Source organism: Antedon bifida, chromosome 10 (genome assembly GCF_963402885.1).
Source record: "Antedon bifida chromosome 10, ecAntBifi1.1, whole genome shotgun sequence".
Taxonomy (NCBI): Eukaryota; Metazoa; Echinodermata; class Crinoidea; order Comatulida; family Antedonidae; genus Antedon; species Antedon bifida.
Window position 1 is genome coordinate 12429837 of NC_136235.1, and position 25984 is coordinate 12455820.

At 36.7% G+C, this 25984-nt stretch overlaps 1 protein-coding gene across 2 annotated transcripts; it reads right to left on the minus strand.

Moving 5' to 3' along the window:
- Positions 1 to 2933: 2933 nt before the first annotated feature.
- On the minus strand, positions 2934 to 25680 carry LOC144854734 (sodium-coupled monocarboxylate transporter 1-like). 2 transcript variants are annotated; one of them, XM_078712695.1, is made up of 15 exons: positions 25327 to 25680; positions 18071 to 18136; positions 15587 to 15638; positions 14449 to 14516; positions 12352 to 12506; positions 11901 to 12041; positions 10836 to 10965; positions 8290 to 8378; positions 7617 to 7729; positions 7314 to 7381; positions 6460 to 6546; positions 5321 to 5520; positions 4701 to 4801; positions 3901 to 4040; positions 2934 to 3438 (listed from the first exon to the last, which is right to left on the minus strand). In XM_078712695.1, the coding sequence occupies exons 1-15, from the start codon at positions 25675 to 25677 to the stop codon at positions 3373 to 3375; spliced, it is 1827 nt and encodes a 608-aa protein (XP_078568821.1). In that variant the 5' UTR covers positions 25678 to 25680; the 3' UTR covers positions 2934 to 3372. The 2 variants fall into 2 exon arrangements, with proteins under 2 accessions (XP_078568821.1, XP_078568820.1); XM_078712694.1 differs by lacking the exon at positions 25327 to 25680 and adding an exon at positions 23886 to 24284.
- Between the last annotated feature and the right edge of the window lie 304 nt (positions 25681 to 25984).

Consider the following 25984-nt stretch of genomic DNA (forward strand, 5'->3'; position numbering starts at 1 on the left):
TTATTAAAAAATGTGGTGAGTGTTTAGATCAACTACATGTTCTGTATAGACAATACATGTCAAACGACAGAAAAATGGTGTTCATTGAGACACATTTTGAAGACGCGGTTAAATGCTTAAATGAAGTTGGTTCATTCGATAACTCTTTAGTTTACGAGGAAATGAACAGTGCAGTGCAGATAGCCCCCGAATTACCAGTAAGACCACCTCATTTATCGGCTGGCGGCGCGGCATATCTAGGACCTGAGTTGATGTTGGAAAATCTTGAAGCGAGGTCACTATCTCACCAAAGTAATGTTGAGTATCAGTTGATGAGGTCAAATTCTGACACTCCGGTTTCCTATCAATCGTTGTGCAAGACAGCCAAACTTACAGAACCAAAGGATATCAGCGGTGACCTCAACAACAAAGACTTGAGTTCACCTACAATGATGAATGAACCTAGGCCAACCATTAATGAGATTTCTATTGGTCAGTCACCACGTGATTTGCAAGTGTTCAACCCGAACATGTTTCATTCTCCATCTGGTGCTGCCGCATTGGCAGAGGGCGACACTCTTCTGCAAGAGCAATCAACCGTCAGTCTTTCTGCCACTCCAAGATGCCTAGGTCAAAAATTCTTTCGTCATAACCGATTATTTATTGGAGGACCGTCCGGTGTCGCTATAACAGAAGACCGATCTATTGTAGTAGCTGATAAAGGAAACAACTGCGTTCGTATTTTCAACGACATTGGAACTCACATACGAACCTTACGCAGCGATCGTGGAAAATATCCACTAAAATGCCCATTGGGCGTCACCACAAACTTTGAGAACAAAGTCATAGTAGTCGACGGTTACTATAGGTTACACATATTTGATTGGACTGGAGAACATGTTCTAGGATTCACCTGTAAACAACTTGAGTCTGCCCAAGCTCGAACCACATTAATTGGCATAGCAGTTGATACTGATTGGAATATATATATTGTGGATCCTGATGAGCACTGCATAAATGTTTTTAATATTGAAGGAGTATTATTGCGACGTATTGGAGACGCGACTCGCTTAGGAAAACCAAGAGGACTATGTATTCATAGAGATAACTTGTATGTCACTGACAAACTATCAAACAACATTAAGATCTTCTCCGCAGTTAATGGATCTTTTCTCGGAAAGATTGGCTACGGTAAAGGCAATGACCCGGGATACCTCCGTGGACCCAGGGGTATAGTGGCAGATCGCAAGGGTAACATAATTGTGGCAGACTACGGTAACAACAGAGTTCAAATGTTCGACACTAAAGGTAGTTGTGTGCGTGTTATTGAAAGTAGTTCATCTGCACTACGGGAACCAGAGGATGTTGCTGTATTTAGGGATGGAAGAGTTTTAATATCAGATAGCGGCAATGAACGAATAATTATAATTTAATTTTTCTAGCAACGTCAAGACATACGACAGTATTACATAATTTTGAAAGAGAGGACCAATACATTTCAAAACACCATTGATACTCTAAGGGAAATATCTGTGTGATTGGTGAAATGTCTATCTTTTGTACTGTATTTTTTGAACATTTTGTGTATATAGGATGGGCCGTATCGTCAAAGACTATTAATGGAATTGAGAAAGCTGAAAGTGTGGGATGGATGGAAAATTGTAATATATGTTGGATTGGGACCATATACCAATCTCGTAATAAGTAACAAGCGTGTGGGATTTCTGTCTATTCTGAGCTGTAAAAACAGAAACAAGAAAAACAAAATTAAATGAAAATGATTAAATGGTACTAACAGTTCCGAATCAATAAATGAATTACAAACTGTTTATAATTCATGCATTTCGTTTTATATTTATCCATAAAATCACGTTTAAAAATACTTTCATTTAACAAATTCACTTACTAATACTTATTTAGTACTAAAATAGTGATCATTCTTTAGTTACACAGTATTTAGGGGACACCTTCGGGATCAAAAATGTCCCTTTAATATAAATGGATGTGTCCCCTGAATGGGGATTGGCCGTATTGTTATTGCTCCTTGTTCGTTTCACGGCAAAGTGTGACTTTTTTTCAAAGTGTCACTTAATAGTATGGACTGTGGTCGTAGTGAAAATATTGCCGCAAACGTGTATTTTTACTTACATTACTTACTTTAAAAATCCTTATTTCTTACAAAACTGCATTAAAATTACATTAGTACAACTAATTGTATTAACGAATCACAATACTGTATTTAAATATTTTGGAAGACAATAATAGAAGAATTTACAGGAAAAAAAATAATAAAAAAATAATCACCATACTGTATCTTAGGGTCCCAAATTATCAGCTCGGCTGGATGGAAAACCTTCGTAAAATATTGTTAAAATAAATACGGCTTTAGCTTAAAAGTGGCTATAGATATTTCTATGCCACAATAATCATACTATAGTTGGAAAGAGGAATGATGGTGGCTCCTGTTACGCCGTCAATTAGCCTAGGCCTACGTAAAATATATAATTATGTGGAGTAAAGTAATCATAGAGCGGGCTAAATAAATGACCAGGTAAAGTACTTTATATTTGGAGAGTATAAAAATGTTAGTCTACATTTTTATTCGCGATACAACACTCGTGTACGTTTGGCAGCGCAAAGAGATTCTAACATAGATTTACATAACAGTGTAAAGCTCTATCAAACAAAGTGTGATGTGCCCAATATGGCAGTGATATGTCCACATATGGCAGTGATATGCCCACATATGGTAGTGATATGACATCATCGTGCCCATTATGGACACATCACATTTTTTTATCACATAGAGTTTGATAGTGTAGACAGAGCTTTAGTCCACTTTGTTATTTAGCTACAAAACAATAATTGTGCGTTTGGCAACGAGATCATTGAAGCATTACGCAGCATTTTAACTGCAGCCTCAATTATTATGGAACGTAATACAAAATTATATATTATCTTCACCCTGTTTAATACGCCTTGGCGGAAATGTACAAATTACAAATCTTATTTATAAAACTAAAAAACCTAGTAAACAAAATAACATTTAATTAACTAAAAAGATATAAAACTAAAAATTCTCAATTTATAGTTTTGTCAGAAGATAAAACAGTTATCATAGTACTCTTGTATTCTACTCTAAAAATCACCGATTCCGTAATTGACGTCATATTCCGGACCACAATACATCAGGCAGGGAGTTGTAAAATAAAAAAATAAAACGATTTTACAACTCTCAACTCAGGCCTGTTCTGGTAGAAGGAACTCCTGTCCCCTCCAGCAATGGTTCGGTCAGTCTTTCATGAAAAAGATTCCCACCCCTCCGTTTACAACAAAGGTCGACAAAATTAGTAATGACCCGAACGGCGCCCCGTACGTAAAGGTCAACTTCAATTAGAATTTTGTTTCGTCTTTGGAGTCTATATTTTTCCCGCCAACAACCTTGTATTCATCATGGACCTAAATTCGAAATAAAACGAAAAAAAAACAAACATTATTATTTGGTGTAATTCGTTGAGTTTGTTTTCTTGCGATACTCAAATTACGTTAAATAATTTAGAGAAATTGTTTATAAATTTTAAAGCAAGAATGCACATAAGATAGTACATTTGATATCAGTTCTAGACCCACCGGTTACCTTCTACAAATGCATAATGAAATTGAAGCTTAGCTAAAGACACGAACATTACGGCAGTAAATGTGTTTTGGATCAAATGAATGGTGGACATGTTCGATCTTCAAGACAATTTTCTTTTCCCTGTTCTTAGATTTTCACTTTCATTGTAAAAATGTACATGTATAAATAATATCAAGCGCCCAGAAACAAATACTTTTGTGACTGCACCAATATCGATTTCTTGAAAAGTAAGTAATTCTTGTCAAATGCTAAATAGATAATAATAAATAATAACAATTCCTTACGTCATCAACATGTGTAAATTGTTCGTCGTATCGAACACCGCATCGTAACGGTTTCTTAATTTTCTCTGGTAGACAACAGTACATGGTATCAACAAGAGAACAGCACAACTTTGGGTCAACATCTGCCGGATCAGTCGGCCCTTTAAATCATAAAAAGAAATCAACTTTAGTAAAGATTAGTGTATATAATTGAGTGGAGATGTTTCTGCAAAAAAAATCTATGGCACCACATATTTATTTATATTTATTTATTTTCATGGACTATACCATTTGTGGAGAGGGGTGTTTAATGAGAATTTCTACTTTTCGAGTTATGTCTCGCTCTTCGAGGAGAAAGGGCTATTGTCGGTTTATCCAGGTAAAAACATTAAGAGTACTAGCAGATTGGAGTAAGAGAGCTTCAGGAGAATGTTTAAATCAATAAATATTTGAATAGAGGCGCTCTTTATCAAAACGGTCTCATATCGGTCAGATATAGTTAAAAGAAGCAACAAAGTGAGTTTTGAGAACAGATTTAAACAGTGACGAATGACGTAATACATAAGGTAAGTGCAGCGGCAAAATGCCCTGTGTGGCTGAGTGGAATTTGCCACGTTTACCAAACAAACGTGTCATATACTTATACTTTTACTAAAACCGTTTCAATAAGGAATAGGTCCTACATTAAAGCTAACGTCGCCATAAATATAAATGTAAGGATGGAACAAAATATTAAAGCGTGTTAGAAAGACTCGAATATCAATGATTGTTCCGAAGTTTTAAAAACTCAAACCTCGTAAGTCAAAAAATACTTTTCTTACCGGTTGCAAAACTAACAATAAGCCCTACGAAAAGTACAGTCAACCAGGCGACAGCACTATACCAGGCGTAGGAAAGTGAGTACAATTTAGCAACAGCAGGCCTACAAAAAAAAAGAAAAACGTCGCAAAACTGTCAACAATAATAACACAATAAGACTATTCTTGTGGATGTATTTTAATAAATTCTACGAAATGTGAAAATAAAAACAATAGTGGCGTCACCTTATGGACGTATACCCTAAACATTGTTTGTGTATAGTATACTGTCATTATTGGATGATATACCATATTATACTTTCCAGTTCCCAAAATGCTTTAGGACTGCCCGTTTTTGCACTTATAGTTCATATCAAAGAATATACATCAGATGCACAGATTCGTTTGTTTTTACCGTATTTCATGTGTGAATCTTCCAAATACGTAAACCATTCGTGTCAATAACACGTTTAGTTTTTACTTTTTGTTGTCATATGTCCGTCATTTTATCTATCATTGTTCATTGAACGTATGAACAATGAACTGGAATGCGTAGAATTCTCAGATGGGGAGCGGTTAAATCATAACAGTGGACACAGCGGTTTTTTACGGTTACTTTTTCAAAAAGAGAACAATTACTTTACCTTTCTTCCGGCATGTCAGTCATTGATATCATGGTAGTAGAGTACATATCTGTACTATTATACATGGTGTAATTGCCTTCATCAAACTCACAGTAATCAGTAGTTAGGGGTGGTTTATTTACAACTGGAGGGTAGAACTGAGCACCAATACCGATCCAGAAGGCCATTACGAGGCCTGATAGAAGTCCGGATATGGCACCCTGCAATACGAGAAAAACAGCAATGTACAGTAATCTAAATTTAAGTGGGGAAATACCTGCGACTTGCAGCCTACCGGGCTGAATTGCGCACAGGTGTGGACGACACATATCACCACTTTCGTCTCCCCTAAGGGTCCGTCCCTTCGTGTCGAGTGCTGCCACCAAACGGCGCCCGTTCGTCTGAATGGACCAGTACACCAGGGTAACCCCTACTCTTCCGAAAGATGTACTGGGTTATTTAAAGTGCACATGAGCCAGATGTGTACACTGGATGTGTATCCGAGAAGACTTGTTCTACCACCATAACAATGGTCGAGAAATGACTTGAACCTGTGCCGATTGTATAGGTACGGTTTGCGGCGGCGCCCCTGCCTTAACCGCTCGGCCACTCGACAGTACAATCATACAAATAGTATATTAATTTAGGTCCACCCTGTCCATAATAATAGTCAGTTTTTTACCCCATTCCGACGTATTATTAATTCAGTAAATTGCGAACATAATCGCATAATAATAATCATAAAACATGACCTCCAGATTACTAGACCGGTGTCCTCTAGACCACCAAACGAATAACTCGGATTTGGTTCAAGCCCAAGGAAGCAGCGGGTACTGCAAACATGAACTACTAAAAGTACCTTGCGTCATAGAGCTAAGTTAATTGGTCAGATATTTTGCTTTACTCTGACGTAATAAAAACGATATTTAAAATGATAGTTGCAATGGCAACGGCATGGGTAATAAAAACATGTTCCATATCTGGAGGGCTGTGTTCGTCTACACACTGTTATAACAAACGTCACAATCATACACGGACAAACGGGCACCACTTGGATACTTTTCCGGATCGGACTGTGTATAATTTTGAATGAACGCTACACCACATTATTTTACACTTGGTTTTTATATTGTCTATTGTAGGCGTTGGGATACACTTACCTTTGTATTCGCCCAAGGAAAAAATATTCCAAGTGAAAAAAGACCTAATAGTGGACCTCCAATCATACCAAATATACTGAGCGCAGTCTGAAAATAAAAAAACAGAAACACTGTCATGTAAATGTATTCTTATCCATCCTCAGTGCAGCGACAACGACTTTACGTCCCATACGAAGAACGAGGCAATGTAATATGTAAGTACTGTATCTTGCCCAAAGACACTAACAATAATGTATGGCACAGACGTACGGGGCGCCGTTCGGGACATTGCTAATCCCGTACAAACAGGTCTGTTACGATCATAGAATTTGCAGCAGGTGATAGAATTTGCAGGTGTCAATCAGTCGCCCTCAAGTGGACGAATCAGAAGATGCGCGGTATTTGAAAGCTTTGTTTGGCGTACGAGGAGAGTTGGCGGAGACTCACGATGGTAGGCTATTTTCAGGGGAAACGGTACAGTATATTACTCTAACTACCAGAGACTGATAGATGGAGTCAAGCAGATTGCATCGAACTGCACTCCACGATACCGCATTATTACAGCAATTATGGGTATGCCTACAATTAGTTTTTTCACGTAATTATACCAAGAGCGGACCGAGTCGAGGCGATTATGTTGTCCTAGTCGTAATTCTACTTTATGCTAGGCTATATTAAACACAATTCGCAATAAATTCTCGTCGGGTGTGCGAACCCACAACCTCCAGAACTGATAGACCATAGTATTTGCGCGGATAGCTAGGGTAAGATTCGAGCCCAAGGAGCAGCGAGTACTGCACCAAGGATGAGCATTCGCCTACTACTACATACACAACCGATTAGGCCTACTATCATATTTGTAGAAAAATACGTACCTGAAGAACGTCACCCATAAAAGAGGCTACAACTGCCATTCCTATACAGACTACTCCAAAGAAACCAGCTGAAAAATATGTAATACTAAATGAATACATTACCATGTATATGTGCAATAAAGAGGTAGGCCTACTAAGTGTTACTAAATAACTGGCGTTGCACCTACGTCGTTTTGTTGCGTCCAAGCTACAGCCATCCCCTACAGACTCAACGTAAATGTGTATATACTTAACACAAATTATACTTATATATACTAATATTGTTTTATTATATAGGCGAAAAGGATTTCTATATAAACTTACCAAGGGCCTTAGTGATCATAGTGTATTTACGTTCTTCTATATTTGGCCAGATTAGTTTGACGACGTCCTCGCCATACACGGCTGCCAATGAATTCAAGCCGGACGAGACCGTACTAAAATATGCAAACATAACATATTTATTTTTCACTTATTTTGTTTCAACTTTACTTAAAGAGGGCACACCTGATATCCAGGGACCCTCTTTACAATGACAAAATATAAAAAAAAAACTATATAAAATGATTCTATGCATTCAACAAATTACGATGTTTATTGTCTAGAAAATGGAAAATACATTGCTCATTGACTTTATGACAAAGAAAAAAATGATCTCGATGTTTTATACAGGCCAATAGGCCTACTTTCGGCCATAGATTATTTCCGCTGATAACCACATTGTTAAGAATTGCCGGTAACGGGTTAATTTATTTTACAGACATCTTTCCCATTAGACCATGAAAACAAGAGACTAATCGAATACCAAATCACTCTTAACGCGCCGGATCTTCCGAACATCGACACACTGTTTTATGTACTTGTTGTTGTATCGATATTTGGTGAACATACAAATCTAATTGTCCAAGATAAAACAGAAACAACACAAAGTTGTTATAAGCTCATAATAAGCTACACTATTCCCTGCTAGGCCTATAGCTTTAAAAATATGACTTACCTAAGAGCAGCACTAAATACTGCCGATGTAATCAAGCCAGGAAGACCGGGCATGTCAGAAAATAGGTCCATTACTAGATATGGAATTAACTAAAGACAAAACAGAAGTAATGTAACATTATTAACAGTGCAAGAGTACGCTGGTGGTTTGATCAGGAGATGTAGGCCTATATCTTATTGATGAAGTGAAACATTTAAAAAGATGTACAGATACCGCATCATAAACAAGATTTTCCTTGGCACACGTACATGGGACAGGGCGACACTGGGAGGCAGTTGGAGAAATCAAGACTAATTGTTTAACGGGACATTCGCATCCCTGATCTTGATTTTTAAGATGTTAAAAAACATGATCTGCATCAAGACGTGCCCAATCCCATAATCATACACTATCTTAAGTGATAGATCAGTTAAGTATTTGCTGGATTTGCTTAAAGTTTCTCGACCTTCAGCCGATTAAAATTTCCAAAGCCCATCTACAACCACCAATACACCGCCTTTACGAAATTTAACTGCATATATGTGTTATCTGGTGGTTTTAATGACTCGCGTTCACAACCCTCGGAAACTAAGGTGACCTAAGGTGTAGTAATTATGTACGTAGGCGTTGGTGTCACGGATGGGCCTGTCGCCGTCAACAAACGCGCGCGATACTGTGGCTTGTTTTTTTAATTATCTTATATAAACCGTATGAGTATCGACTGAAACTATTGTGCAGCAACAATATATTATATTCTATTATTTACAGATCTATTGATTGATTCATTTTAAGTAAGAAAGTACTGTAGAACTTACCCTATCCGAATTGTATTTCAATTTACATGCCACAGTTAGAGTTATAGATTGCCTTGTATAAACTGCCCTTTACCGAAATCCCCCCCCCCCCCCACCCGCCCCCACTTCGTTTCGATACTCTACTTTTTATTGTAGGCCTACTTACAAATACTAGTAGTAACCTGTGCTCCGCATGGTCTTTTTCTGCCTTAATAGTGGTTATACTTTGCATGGGCAAGTATAATAAAAGCGAACTCTGATAAATGTACTTTGACAAATTATTAAAATAAAAACAAATTGTATCACCAATAAAATTCGGAACTACTGTATTTACAGCCATTGATTTGTTATACATTATCCCTTCACTTAAAAATATATGTAGGCTAAAAAATTAAAGCATTAGTGGATATGGAACTTTAGACATTACTTTTGACTGTTCAGACTTAACGAAAATAAAAGACGCTAAAGAAAAAGTGTGCTGTGTGAATTAGATGTGCGCGCAAACACATAACGAAAGTATAAAATGCCAAACTATATTATTTTGGGTGTTTTTCGTGGTGTATTAATTATTTGATACATAGAGATAAAATAAAAAAGTGGACAAAAATCGAATGAAAAACACATTGCTGCGAAAACACGAATTGTTAAGTTTAGGCCTATTCATTTTATTTTTATTTCACTGGTTTTATATTTTGCAAATTTTTTTTGTATGGGAGATTTGTTACCTATACTTGCTACTTTTGTAATTAAATTGTGGCCTACCAGTACCCCGTGCTTCGCACGGTTTGATTAGGCCTAAGTATAATAAAAGTATACAATTCGGAACTATTTACGACCATTGATTTTGTTATGCACGGAGTATTCCTTTACTTTGAAATATCTGTAAGCTACAAAATGAAAGCAATACTGGATTAAATCTAGGATGCGCCTCATGGTTTATATATTTTGTACATTTTTTTGTAAGGTTTCGTATCTTTTTTGCTAGTTTTGTAATTACGTTGTGGTCTAGTTTTGATTTTTAGCTTTAAGCGGTCAACAATTAAACATGTCGCGGATTCGAACTCAAACGTACTAAGCATTGATATCAATGGCCACGGCGTTTTACTCACTGAGACAAACCGTGATTTACGAAAATCATTCTGTTCTAAGAATAGGTGTATCATTTGATACGGTTGACTAAAGACGTTTTTCTTGGCGGCCCAGCATGGTATTTGTAGATCCGGCCATGGAGGTACACTACAGAGGAGGTTGCGTAGTTTATACAGTGACATTAGTCAAATTACTGCTATTTTTTGCCTTATTTAGTGTTTATCCTTAACATTCAGGAAAGTGACATAGCCTATCGTGTACGGCCAATCAGTGTGCCAAATGTAAGCACGTACCGTTCAGTGGTTTTGGAGGAGATACGTAAAATACGCAAAAAATGTACTAGTAGCATTATATATAGTTTGCCTTGGATAAACTGCCCTTTAACGAAAAACAACCACTTCGTTTTGGTACTCTACTTTTGATTGTATTTACAATTATTATGCAATCAATAATGCAGAAACGAAGACGTGTGAATGCACTTCAGGGTGTACTTGGAACCACTCGAGTTTTGGATTTTGGGAACAACAACAAAAGACCGTAGCTAATTGGCAAATAACACGCACAGGTACGTTTTGACTACTGCGGTAGTTCCGACTCTAAAAAATACACTACATTATAAATCATTTCGATGTAATTGAATATTATTATTTATAAGCAATATTTTAGGTTCTCATTTCTGTTTACCTGATCACTTTTGGCAACGTCGCCACGTAGCAATGGGTCGCACCCTGCATACTTTGCATACATGACCAGGCCTGATAAACAGGCCAAGCAGACGACAATCACCATACCAATAGTCGAAATCAACAAAGCACTTGAAAATAAATAAATTATGACATGAGTATAGTTTATAGGCCTACACACAAGTTCACAAGTGTTTATAAACCGATAAAGTAGTAAATGTGATTATATTGATATCCGTTGCACATGTGAATGATTGTTATATTGGTGCGATGTTTCGTGGAACACGCTGGTTATGGTATCTCTACAAGTGCCTATTATGTATACACTATATCTATATAATTTGTATCTTTCTTTTGCGTTTACTAAATTGCATCACATCAATTCAATTCAACATTTACTTAGACGAAAATCAAACTAAAATCAATATATATACATTTACAGAACAAATAAAAACAAGTGTGTTTGGTCGAGGGACTCAAACAAATCCGTCACTGTCGCCCCTCTTCATAGACACAATCCACAAAAAAAATTACACATGTAAGACAAACAATTTTTGCGTGTTCAATAGACACTATGGTAAAAGTCTGTGGCCACTAAACAACGCAAGTCAAAACATCCCTTAATAAAAATTAAATGGATACAGGTAACATTGTTACTATACATTCTAGCGTGTGAGAAGCGCTGAAACTCAGTAAAATTACCTCGGAAGTTATACCAACGTAACATTCATATTGTTACACCTGTATTTCTTTGTAGGCCTACGGGTGAATCGGGTATTGTCAGTGCCTACTTCCGCAATGCACTTTCCATAATGCACGCTGTGCAATTACATTCATTTCCGTTCTCATTAAAACATAGCATTTAAATTTCACAGCGGGACTTGTACTCAATTGTTTTGGATGAGGAGCAGTTTAACAGCACTTCATCTTTCGGATGACATGCCAATCATGGAGATCCTCGGGGTCACATGTCATCCTATAATTACCGGTATCACAGAAATAATAGATTCGACTCGAGAATCTGAAAGTGTATCCCTAGTCTAGCTAAATGTATGGTTTCACTTACATTCTAGCAACACTCTGACTTCCACAGGTTAGGTATCGTTGTACCTGTGACTGGTTCACCCCGTAAACGGCCGTCCACGTAAAAGTTCCCCCAATAACAACTGACCAAAACGTGTGTCGTACAGTTGGATCTGGATCGAAACTAAAATATATTATTTAGTAAATTAGTAGTAGTAAACTTGGTAAATATCAACATCATTATTAACTTCAAATAACAACACTAGTGACGGAATAATGTGAATATGTTATTTAGCTTTACAACATATTATAATGTTGTACTTTAAGGTATAATTAGTTAAAAAGACGAATTAATTAAATTTTAAAACGTCAGGAGAAAATTAAACATGTTTTAAAGTTCTTTTGTCGGGCCTCGTCGTACGGCGCTGTTGTCTGCCTTAGTAAAAAGTACAATTAAGTATGGCAAGCGTCTGACAAATTAATGCATGTCTTACTCAAAAAACTGTATGCGTCCGCCTTCTGCACTGATGTTCCATACTCTATCTAATCCTCCCACGTCCATGGAACCCCGGATGATGATGGCCAAGAACCCGATCACCATCACCGTTACCTGGAATACATCGGTCCATAAGACAGCTTTCATACCACCCTAAACAACAACATAAAACTGACTGAAAAACTGAGGCCTACAGCTTGGTTCCCACTACAGACGCAACGCAATGACGCAACGCAACGTAAGCGAGTCGACCAATTAAGCTTGGTTCCCACTAGAACGTAACGCAAGGACGTAAACGCAACGCAAGCGTTTTAACCAATGACAAGCGAAGTTATAGACAGTTAGCAATCACAAGCGAATAAGCCATCGCTTGTGATTGGTCAATTCACTTGCGTTGCGTTACGTCCTTGCGTTGCGTCGCTAGTGGGAACCACGCTTTAAGCTTGGTTCCCACTAGCGACTCAACGTAACGCAAACTACGCAACGTAAGAAAATACCTTTCAAATAATTGTGTTTGCCTCCGCCTGCGTGAAATCAAACCTGCGATGTTTGCAGCACTGTTGCGTCGCACTTTGCGTCGATACGTCGCTGCGTTACGTTGCGTTGCGTTCTAGTGGGAACCACGCTTTAAGCGTGGTTCCCACTAGCGACGCAACGCAAGGACGTAACGCAACGCAAGTGAATTGACCAATCACAAGCGATGGCTTATTCGCTTGTGATTGCTAACTGTCTATAACTTCGCTTGTCATTGGTTAAAACGCTTGCGTTGCGTTTACGTCCTTGCGTTACGTTCTAGTGGGAACCAAGCTTTATAAGCGATGGATTATTATTATAACAGTCGCTTGTCATTGTGTCTACATCCACGCGTTGCGTCCCCGGTTGCGTCTTCTAGTGGGAACCAAGCTTAAACAAGGTTAAAATACATCGGCCCTACGCAATTAAATTTTAAAATTATTTGTATGTAGGCTATTTCATATTTTAATGAACATTGAGATGAAATTTTATAATATTATACGTTTTAATTTGAATGTAAATTCCTGTACTTTCTGCAATAAATTGACCTATGAGACGTGGACGATGCCAAAATGCAATTATCTTATATAGGTTTTGTTTAAATTTACAGTTTCAAAGCACGACATTACGAAATAATATCTAACCTGACTTGCAAAAAATGAAAATGCAATTATAGAATCTTGTATCCATAATATATTTACACAACAAGCTAAAGAGTCAAGGATTTAATAAATGGCAACAAAAGAAAATTAAATTAGTAATGCGGGAAAGTTTGGCCACAGCGGAAACGGTTAATAAATTAAATTGTCGTGTAATAACCGATTAGGCATACACAGCATATAAATATATGGCTATCAATAACGTAAACATGTGTTTTCATTTGCAGATACTCATCCACAAAACCAAATAATGAAATCGAAACCACGCGGTTTATCTTTTTAGAATGTTCATATTCATATCAATATTTTGAAAAGTAAACGAGATCGTAACATAAAAACAAACATTGAATGCCATAACGTATGTACTTATTACTTCCCTTTCGATCTGTGTTACATTTTAGCAGATTGTAAAGTTGGTTTAGGTTACTGTAAGCCTAAACGTTGGGTTATGACTGCCGTTTAGTAACCGTAGTATATACATAGGAAATGTACTAATTTCGTAAGAGTGAATCTAAAAAAATGTATTAGGCCTACACAATGTGAATTTCGTTTAAATGTATGCCTTCATTTATTCATAATTGATGAACTATAGGCTTACTTATTAAAGCTTGGTTAGGTTCGGCCGGGTGTCAACAAGATTCAAGAAAAGGTAGTCAAGCTGTGCGTGGACGTAGGTCGAATGTCTGAGATTGAGTTCAACCCAAAAGAAAAATCTTTGAAGCTAAATCTAGTTCAACTTTATGGCTGGATCATCGTTATCGTTAAAATGACTAAAACTCGCAGGAAAACAAGCTTACGATTCATCGATTATGCAAAGTATACACATACACAAATTGTGTTTAGAAACTGAATTATTATAAGGCATAGACGAGAAATAAAGATTATACTAGGCCTATTATAGCCTGCTATCAATTAATACTTACAATGGTAGTGTAGAAAGTACAAACAATACCAATAGCAAACACGGCTCCCCATAAGTCAAGACCAGTTACTAAAACATAAAAATAGTATTATTGAAAGTTTCGATTATGCTTTACAAATAAACTTAACGTTTGTATTATAATACATTACATCTACATAGAGTTGATTTAAAACAATGTTTATAAATTAATTGTCTTAATTAACTTCCCTGGAAAAATTAGGGGTGCGCCCTGAAAATACAGTACACACTATCTGATGATTTTAATTTATTTGAATATGGTAACAGTTCTGTTTCGAAGAAGTTGTCCGATCCAGAAAAACACCTCATCTCCAATGACGGTGCTTAGGTGAAGATAGACTCATTCCGTAGGCGAAGATGGACTCATCCCGTAGGCGAAGATAGACTCATCCCGTAGGCGAAGATAGACTCATCCCGTAGGCGAAGATAGACTCATCCCGTAGGCGAAGATAGACTCATTCCGTAGGCGAAGATGGACTCATTCCGTAGGCGAAGATGGACTCATTCCGTAGGCGAAGATGGACTCATTCCGCTGGCGAAGACGGACTCATTCCGCTGGCGAAGACGGACTCATTCCGCTGGCGAAGATGGACTCATCCCGTAGGCGAAGATGGACACATTCCGTAGGCGAAGATGGTCTCATTCCGTAGGCGAAGATGGACACATTCCGTAGGCGAAGATGGACTCATTCCGTAGGCGAAGATGGACTAATCCCGTAGGCGAAGATGGACTCATCCCGTAGGCGAAGGTGGACTCATCCCGTAGCCGAAGACGGACTCATTCCGCTGGCGAAGATGGACTCATCCCGTAGGCGAAGATGGACTAATTCGTAGGCGAAGATGGACTCATTCCATAGCCGAAGATAGACTAATCTCGTAGGCGAAGATGGACTCATTCCGTAGCCGAAGATAGACTCATTCCGTATGCGAAGATGGACTCATCCCGTAGGCGAAGATGGACTCATCCTGTAGGCAAAGATGGACTCATCCCGTAGGCGAAGATGGACTCATCCCGTAGGCGAATATATCAATAATGTATAGGCCTACATTAACCCAGTTTTTGTTGTTTTAATGATCAAAATTATTGAGACATTATATTATATCGTACGGTTTTATACATACCTGCATTTAAAGCAAGAGACGGGGCATAAATGACAATTCCCATGTAAATTACCTATAAAGAGAGAGAGAAAGAAAAATTAAATGACATACTAACATCTTACAATGTGACGTAAAAGCAAAATACATTGAAAACCCAACCCTTCAATCTACAATTGCGTTCAGGAAACTGGTTGAAGTAATTTTTTATAATATACAGTACGTAATATCGTAATATTCGAATTTTGTCTGTTGTTTGAGGTTGGGGAAAACATTCGGATGAAAGTGTTTATGTTCAATCAATTCACATCTTTGACAAAACATGTAAAACGTCAGAAATTAAATGTAGTTGTTATTAAAGTAGGACGACCGCTGTACGTCCGTATTCATAAACGTTTTCACAAATACCGTAGTTTTGACGCGAATTAAACAAGCACACGTCACACACACTCTTTCCTTTGCTTTTCCGTGCTTTATTTCTTCACAGTAGTAGTAAATAATGTCTATAAGAAAATTCCCTGGATGGTGTTTTTTTTTCTATTCAAATATCGTTATTTAATCAAATTCAATGCCAAGCAGCCAGGCTGAACGTTGCTAACAGAGAAGAAAACAAAGGCCGGAGAAAACAAAACATTTACAAAGTAAAGGATGGGATTGCAGGCCCGAGACACGTTGCCTAACAAGAAGCGAGCATGTTGCGAAATAAATCAGAAGCAAAAAGAAAATGTTTGCTTCAACTCTATACCATTAGGCCCTAAGCCCAATTTACACAGACAAGCGGTAACGGTAAAAAAAATATAGAATCCATGTTTGAGTGGACGAGCGGTTTCCGCTCAGGATAGATAGAGATTCTACGTGGGACAAGTTATACGCGGTGTTCGCTTACCGTTACCGCTCGTCTGTGTAAACTTACCTTTAAAACCAAGTCTGGTTTTCGTGAGAATTCTATTCACCCTCAATTTATCTTTAGAATCAATACATACACGATTGATTTCTAAAATCAATTAAAAACACGAAAGCGATTTGTCTTGTTTTTCCTGCAGTGAACGAATTGTCACCTGTTAGGTCATTGATTAAATTCGTTATTGTTGGCAATAAATCATGCTTTTCGCTGTTATTTTTTTTGGATCTAATTATTGTTATTATTTATTGACAACCTGGGGATAACAACATTTGTGTACCGTATGGTAAAATCTAGCATGAATCATTCAATAACGAATACAGTATACAAAAATCAAACTCGGTCAGTGAGAACATTAATTGTTTCAAAATTTAGAACAATGTTCTAAGTGACAGTGTGATAAACAGGAAGGAATCGGGCAAAGGATCCTGTCTGCCTTTACTACCGTAGACGTACCATGGAGGTATAATACCTCCATGCGTAGACCACCTACCACATAAAGTTTCAATGTTATACTTTTTGAATAAACCAAAATGCAATTAAATTCATATTAACATGAATGGTTACTTTGTATTACGTCACTTGCACACGAATGACGTCAAACATAAGATGTATACAATGTTCACTTCCATGGGATGTTTACGTTTGTATGTAATAATGTACTGTACAGTGTAACTGTAGCAATATCCGGACACGTGTAATTCTATTCCAAGAAGGATGTTCCGTGGGATTTTAAGGTTTAATCAACTTTTGTATTGCGAACTTTTAAAGATGTATTGTCCTCCTTACAAAATAAATGTTTTAATTTTTTTTAAATAGGGGCTTAAGCCATTTTAATGCCACATAGTAGTTATTCATTTTGATCAAAAATTGAAGCGAACAAAAAAATATTTACCTGAAAAAATGTAATTTAAAGCAAAAAATAGTCACATTTGCTGCCAGCAAATAGGTTTTTGATTGAATTTAACCATTTATTTTGTCTTTTTATATAAGTGAAAACATTATTTTTTGGGGTTTTTTTCTACCGAAGTGATTAACTTACAAAATGACATATTTTATTAATTTTCATTGTTATGTTCTTGGGGACAATACATCTTTAACGTTTTACAACATCCAAACTTGAACAAATATTTCATCACTATGTTTCAAAAATGGTTTCCCAAGTGTAGGGCGGTTAACGTTGCTTGGATTATAAATAAGCTTACAGGTATTTCGTTTACAATCCGTTCCCTGTTTAACTCCAGAAAAGACGTCTAAGTATATTGTTTGTTTAAACTATTTTCATTGAGGACAAAATAATTTGAAACTGAAATATAAATGGGAAATCACCGCTTGAGGCAGATTTCATAACACAACAAAGTATTTTTTCTACCGTTGCCATAACTCCCATTGACTTCGTGATTTAATTTGATTTTATGCACCGTGTCACGTTCATACTATAACGGACGGTAAATGTTAGAGAACCTGGATCTGAACCAAGTCCATGGAGTGATGTATTACTCCATGTTTTAACTAATATGAATGGGCTCTTAACCATTTTGCTTTCAAAGTTAAGCCTACATTAAGTGAGTGGACACATCTCTCCATATTATAAACCGTTTACTTACCATTTGCAATGAGAACGTCACCATTCCCATTAGACGAACTGTCTTACTAAAACGTTTCTCCAGATACTGGAAGAACAAATATAGTTTATACGAATTAATTAAAAACGAAAAACACCTTTCATACTATATCACACTGTAATAAAAGATGAATAAATTGTTTTATCAATTTAGGATAGATAGGGATCAAATATTCTTTCATTATCATTTCCCCCGATCTCATTAAAAACATGAAAATAAGAAAAAAATGACGATTCTTGTACCTACATTATACAACAATCGTCAACAATATTCTATTTTTACTTAAAAGGTGGCAATGTTCTATGGAACAGCATTACTCCTTCTTCGGCTCTTTCAACATTCCGTTTTTTTTACCATAAATGGTAAAGCTCTTTTACCATGTCGTTTAGCTCTAGTATATATAGTATACTATATTCGTTTTTTTTAATGTTTCTCTTTTCATGAATAAAAAACTATGGACTAGATAACGATGTTTGAACTGACGAAGACATGATTGATGAATCTGTAACCAATGAGCCTCAGTTAAAAGAAAAAATGGAGTAGATAATCATTATTTTTATATATACCACCGGATTCGCCGCACCAAGAGCTTCTGAACTCACATTTAATAGAAACTATCGATTATTTACGTACTGTTAAACCACAGGCTGGTTTAGTGCTTCTAGGAGATTTTAACCGGACTAATATTAAACCCTTATGTTTGGGTAATGGATTGACACAGGTGGTTAAGTCACCAACTAGGGAAAACGCCATCCTTGATCTGATTATATCAGATTTTGCGGGGTTATACCATACTCCCCATATTAGTTCTCCGATTGGTCGTAGTGACCACAACTGTGTCAGTTGGTTGCCCAAGATTTCAAAGTGTGTAAACATCTTCAATGTGAAAACCATCCAGCCCATTAAGGACTCTAAAGTAAGAGAATTTGGTAATTGGATCCAAAACCAAACTTGGTCTAATGTTTATGAAGTTGTTGATGTTCAGTCCAAGGCAGACGCTTTTTATCAAACGGTTAATCATGGTGTTGATAGTTTTTTTCCAACCAATACTGTGAAATTACATAACAGGGACAAACCATGGATGACGGCTCATATAAAGATTAACCAAAGGCAAAGAGCGTTTGCCATCGGTGATAAAAACCACCAGGACTAGCCTCAGAAACAAAATTATTAAGGAAATTAAAAAAGCCAAGGCTTCACACAATATTAATAAAGTACGACTCCAAAGGACTGAACCTGGGAAATGGCACAAAGAGGTCAGGTATTTAGCAAACATGAACAAATCTGATATTACCATCCAAATGACAGATATTGCACCTACAGATTTTGTAGGAGCTGCTAATGCTATTAATAAGCAATTAGTTATAGCCGCCAACTCACAACAACCTTTGGTTTTAACTGATCTCCCTGCCTATTTACCTAGCCCAGTGCCTCCTCCCCAGGTCCAGCCTTGGGAGATATTTGACGATATGAATAAACTTTCCACTTGTTGTAAGGCTGGTGGCCCAGATGGTTTACCCCCACGTTTATTAAAGGTTGTAGCATACGAATTAAGTCAACCAGTGACAAATATAGTTAATGCATCCCTTACGCAGAGCAAAGTGCCCACCCAATGGAAGGAAGCCAATGTGATCCCACTCCCTAAAACGGCCCCACCATCAATTGACAAGTTACGCCCGATTTCCTTGACCCCGTGCCTAGCAAAAATTGCTGAAGGTCGTGTTTGTAAATGGATTGTTGAGGCAATTAATCTCCGGATTGATTATAGACAATTCGGTAACCGCAAAGGATTGTCCACCACCCACTGTCTGATTGATATTTACCACCATCTAGTTTCTGGTGCAGAGAAGCCGAAAAACATTAGCACACTTGTGCTAACTGATTTTTCCAAGGCGTTCGAGTTAGTTGACCATCAAATCTCAGTCACAAAACTACTCGAACTTGGGGCACCTCCTCCACTCGTACAGTGGGTGGTGGACTTCCTGACGGAAAGAAAACAAAAAGTCCGATATAAAAATTCGTACTCTGATTGGATTGAGTTGATGGCATTGGTCCCATAGCATTTTTGGCTATGATCAATGACGCTCTAGTTAACATCAATAATAACAAAATGAAAGTCTGGAAATATGTAGACGACCTCACACTTGGTGAAAATAGGACTAATGGTGGTACATCGATTCAAACTAATTTAGACACTCTGTTTGAATGGAGCAATATTAATAAACTTAAACTAAATCCAAATAAATGCCTTGCAATGCATATCAATTTTAGTAAACATATATCCCCCTATCCTGATTTGCATATATCTAATCACTCTTTGGCTGTAGTTCAGGAAGTTAAATTGTTAGGTGTAATCATTCAAAACAATTTAAAGTGGCAAAGCCATGTAGATAACATTTGTATTAAAGCTAACAAGAAAATGTTTATGATACGTAAGTTGAGAGAAGCAGGTCTTAATAGTAATGACTTTATTTCTGTTTTATAAAGGTTATTTGAGACCGGTGCTTGAGTATGCTGCCCCTTTGTGGCATGCAGGTCTTACGCAGGGACAGGTGAATCAGGTGGAAAAGATTCAGAAGCGTGTCTGCAAGATTGTGTTGGGCAAAGAGTATACAACATACTCGGATTCTCTTGCCATTTTAAATCTTCAACCACTCCACACTAGAAGATGGCACTCTTGCAAGGTGTTTGCCTCTAAAGCACACGCCTCTGGTCAATTCTCCACCTGGTTCCCTGCCCCTCAGTATAGATTCTGCATGACCCTTAGACATAATCGTAAAGTGGAAAACTATAGTTACAAAACAAAACGTTTCCAAACTAGTCTTGTCCCTTTTATGGTTGAACTTTTGAACAAACTGTAACTTTTTTATTTTTTTTGCTTGTATTATTTGAGGTAACTGCAGTCTAACTTATTCGTTTTTATATATTTATGTATTGTTGATAGTGACTATAGTTTAAATAGTTTTTATAGTGTAATACATATGCAATTCAGCCATGTGCTGCCATGTATGTAATTTGTATGTGAATTTTGAATAAATATACCGATATATATTATTGCACTGACGAAGAATTACCCAAGGAGAGAAAAACATGGAGTAGTTAACGATGATTAGGCCTACACTGACGAAGAAGAAGTATCGTAACCAATGAGTAGATAACAATGAAACTTTGTTTCGATCGTGAACCAGATGTGTGTAGGTTTGTGACGATTATTCTGTTAGGGGTCGGAGAGGGAAGAACATGTTTCCGTTTACACTCATATTATACAGCTTATACTTATGCACTTGATCCAGGTCAGTAATATAATTCAGGTCAATGATATAATATGATTCAGGTCAGTGAGGATAAATAAAAAAGAGGGAAGAACTTTCTAACGAAACTTATTTATTGCTACTGTACTTGTACTGTAGTAGGACAGTAACAAAGTTAACAATGACTATAAACAAATGTATTTTTTTATTTTATTTTTATTTATGTATTAAAACATATTTAGGCAGGATAACATAATTCAGAAAAGAAAAGATCACAACATTTCTGTTTTTCAATATGGTCCTGCAATGAAACAACTTAAAAAAAAACACAAGAAAAATAGAAAAAAAAAAATATAACAATCAGTGAATATAGAACGTTAATAATAATACGTGTGGAAATACAAATTATTTTTTAAAGAAATGCTTTTTATAATTAATTTTAAAACTAATGTATTGTCAAAGGCATACTGTATGCATTAAAGACGGTGTTCATAGGCCTAATGGAGCGAAGAACAAACTCTACTCGTTCTTTAAATGTACTAAAGCTCTGTCTACACTATATAAAAGTTTATGTGACAACAAATATATATTGTCCATATATGGACATCCATGATGATGTCATAATCACTAACCGTGTTTCGCCACGTCACACTTCTTTTGTCAAACCATGGAGGTATCATACGTACCTCCATGCTCAAACTAGTTAGTAGTGTAGACAGAGCTTTAGTGTCGACCACGGGAGTAGCAACAGACACTATCACTATAAAATAATAATAAATGCACTAACACTATTTACACGCAGCTCAACAATTGTCAACACTGAGAGAACGCATTCGATCGCGGCCAAACACTCACCTATATTCATTTGTATGCTAAATTTGCTCAAATAAAAAGAACCGTTTATGAACTTATACGAGCGTAATAATTGCTTAATTGACGATAGTTCTTTATAAACAATAACATTGGCAACAATTCGAAGGTATGAACACTGTGTGATTCTGCATGGAGAAATCCATCAAATATATGTTAAAAATAAATATTTTTAAACCAAGTAAAATTAGGTGAAACTTATCGACGTTTCGTGAACTCTCAGTTCTGTGCTGTTCCACTGAAGAAACGACGACTTTTGCTTTAACTCAAATGAATAATTCGAACATATAAGTAACTTGAGCTACAACAAAACTCATTGCAATGAAACCAGCTACTACTGTACGAAATCACACCTGAGGAGATGGAAATGGTTCGGACATGTGCTATGGAAACCAGTAAAAAGAAATAGAGAAAGAGAGGCAAACCTATACCTAAGTTGACATGGAGATATATGAACAACTGACTCACAGGGAGGGTAAAGGGGATGGTAATGGGATGAAGGAAGAAACAATGGGAGAGATGGAGATAATAAGTTATGGCCGTCCATGTGTCAATGAGCACCTGGGCACGAAGTGAATAGGTGAGGTGAGGATAACGGAGTCGAAATGGTAGCAAGATAATATATTGGTAAAGATAATCAACACACAAACTAGTTTAAAGATGTACTGTCCCCCTCAGAAAATTTTTTTTTGGTTTAATATGCCATTTTAATGTCACATAATACTTCTACGGAAGTGATTAACTTTGTTAAAACTATGGCATATTCAAAGTCTGATTTAATTAATCTTCATTTTTCATGTTTTTGGGGGACAATACATCTTTAAAAGTATAGTAAAAACAACTTATTGATTATTGATTAAGAAGGCTAATTAAACGATAGAATATGGCATACATCATGTTGTCTTTCTCAAAGACACTCGTAATTCTTTTATCTAACAACAAAAGCGTGACCTTCGAAGTGTACGTCTTAAAAGTGTCAGTTAAAATCGTTTACAATAGATTTAGCCAATCACCAGGACAAAAACACACGGAAAAGATTGCTCTTTTCTGTCAGTCAAAATATGCTATCGATTCAAAACCATTAAAAGTACATCTGAAAGGTAAACCCAAGAAACTAATCTTTTTGATGACCGTCCCACACCCACACATTCTTCAAAACTTATCTGTTCGTTTTCCTAAGATAACTTTATTTCGTCCACAAAAAAAAGTGGAAATATTATGGTGCTTGTCTCATTATTCAATCATTCATGACCAGATAATCAACCCGTAACTCTGTTCCGGACGAAGTTATCAATAAAATAAGATCAATGCTATTTTATAGGCCTACTCTTAAAATTTCATACTATAAATTTCTGCAAAAGAGATTCTTCACAAAAAAAGCCCACGATTGGAACCTGAAAATATACCGTCCACGTGAAGTACACAAAGGTGAAAATAAACATTTTAAAACTCTTGGTGATAAACATTTCCTCACTATCTTCATTCATAGGCATATCCTAATTTTAATGGATGTTCTTTGTTTGAAAGATTTTAAACGAGGAACTAACTGTTTGAATGAGGCGTTTAACTAGTACTGTAGAAGTACACATACTACTACTAGTAACTATTGTAATTGTAGATAAGTAAACACTAACACATTTGTTATGTAACAAAGAGATGTAAATAATACAACCTACCTCGTAGGCACTTGTAACTCGAAGATTGTAAAAAACTGGAAGAAAGAAATAAGCTGAAGCAAGACCAGTTAAGATGTATGCAAACGCGAACATCCAGTACATACACCCATATACATAATTTTCTGCTGGAGTACCCAGTACTGTTATTGCGGATATAAAACTGGCCACCAAAGATATTCCGACCGGGAATGGATTCATATTCCTATTCGCCATCAGGAATTCATTGGTAGTTTGCTGCTTTCCTCCGGTGCATCCATAAAATAAACCGATGCTCATTGAAATTGCCAACATGGCTGTTAAAACCACGTAATCGGCAGCTTCAAATTGTCTTTTTATACTTTCTTCGTCCATTTTGTTCTGAGGATGCACTGCAAGTTACTTGAAATGATGCCGATCTGAATGACAGTGTAAGGTAAAGTGAAACCGTTTACATAAATAAACGCGTACCTCCCTAGATGACGCTTTATTCAAGGTCAGATCATTATAGGGGGCGTGTGTCACTGGCGAACTTAACAATCTTATAAGAAAGAGTGAGAGTTTTAGTTGTGAGTTTGTTCGATTGATACAAAGTTGTAAAGTCCATGCACATGTGAAAAAATGACCGGAATTGTAACTGGGAGGTTTCAAACTCGGGTACTTTGCGTAAACAATTCCATTCAACGAAAACAAAATCAGCTGGATATTTCCATCTTTAGGCCTATAGAGTTTGTAAAGACTTTTTTTTTTACGGTTTTCACTTTTTTTATACCAATTTGACACAATTCCTTATTACGCAATAGGCCTATATCATCAGTGTTTTCAAGCATAATAATTGCATCATTATGAAATATATGCAGTTTTTACGACGAGGTGTGGTCCGTAGAATTGGTATTGCATCTTACATTGATTCAACTTTGATTGATATTGCTGAGTAATCATAATACTAAAACACTTGCTATTGCCAATATTAATAATAATCTTTACTACCACCCGGACTCATTGCTTTCTTGTGATTAATTGGTGTGATTGTTTTATTTATGTATTTGATTGCTATACTTACATATATACATTCGTTATTCTGATCTCAGGCCACACATACCACTTGACCTACTTATGATTTTCAAAATATGGTATGGATTGATGACCCTATTGACCTACTTTACCGTTTCCTTCCCACCTTAGTTACGCAAACTTTGTTGCATTTACGCCCTCAAACAAATCAATTACTTTCGACAGTTATTACATTTATCAAAATATATTATGTTACTGTCCCTTTAATGGATTTGAACTAAAAGGTCGAACTAGTAACCAACTTGAGACATCCTATTTTTGCGCAATTCGTAATCAGTGTAATCAGACAATGCGCAAGTTATGGTTTAAAAATGGATATACTAATTGTAGTCGCGCACATAATTCAGACAGACAACGCGCAATTCATCTTTATCAGATTATGAGAGCTTACCTCGTATGCACTTGTAACATTCAGCCTATAGAATACAGGCATAAACATATAGGCAGTTGCAAATCCTGTAAATATATAGCTGAAACCATACAGCATAAACATTGGTCCGTATATATAATTTTCAGCAGGCGTTCCAAGAAAGGTGATGGCCGATATAAAACTCGCCACCAGGGAACATCCAACAGGGACCGGATTCATGTTTTGGTTGGCCAAAAGAAATTCGTTGGTTGTCTTCTGTTTACCCCCAGTAAGAGCATGGTAAACACCAATACCAGCAGATACAATCAGCATTGATATGAACACTAAATAGTCAGCAATGCTAAATCGTGGTGCATCCTCTACGTCTACCATTTTGAATGTCTTTACTTTTAATGACAGCAGAATTTCAAACGGAGCCAATATATGCAGCCCGGAGGTCTCACTACAGATGTTTTTTTACATTAAATCGATGTGCATGGCTGACCTTTTTTTTCTTAAAAGGATATGACTTGAAGTCGTATGAGGCCAAGCTAATTTAAATAATAAATATAAGATGCCTAACCGGCCGTTAAAATAACCACCCCTATTCATTTGAGATTCAAGAACAGGATTTGTTCATTGTCTTGAGAGGTGTCCCCTGAAAAGTTTGTTGAGATATAGCCAAGAACGTACTACTCAG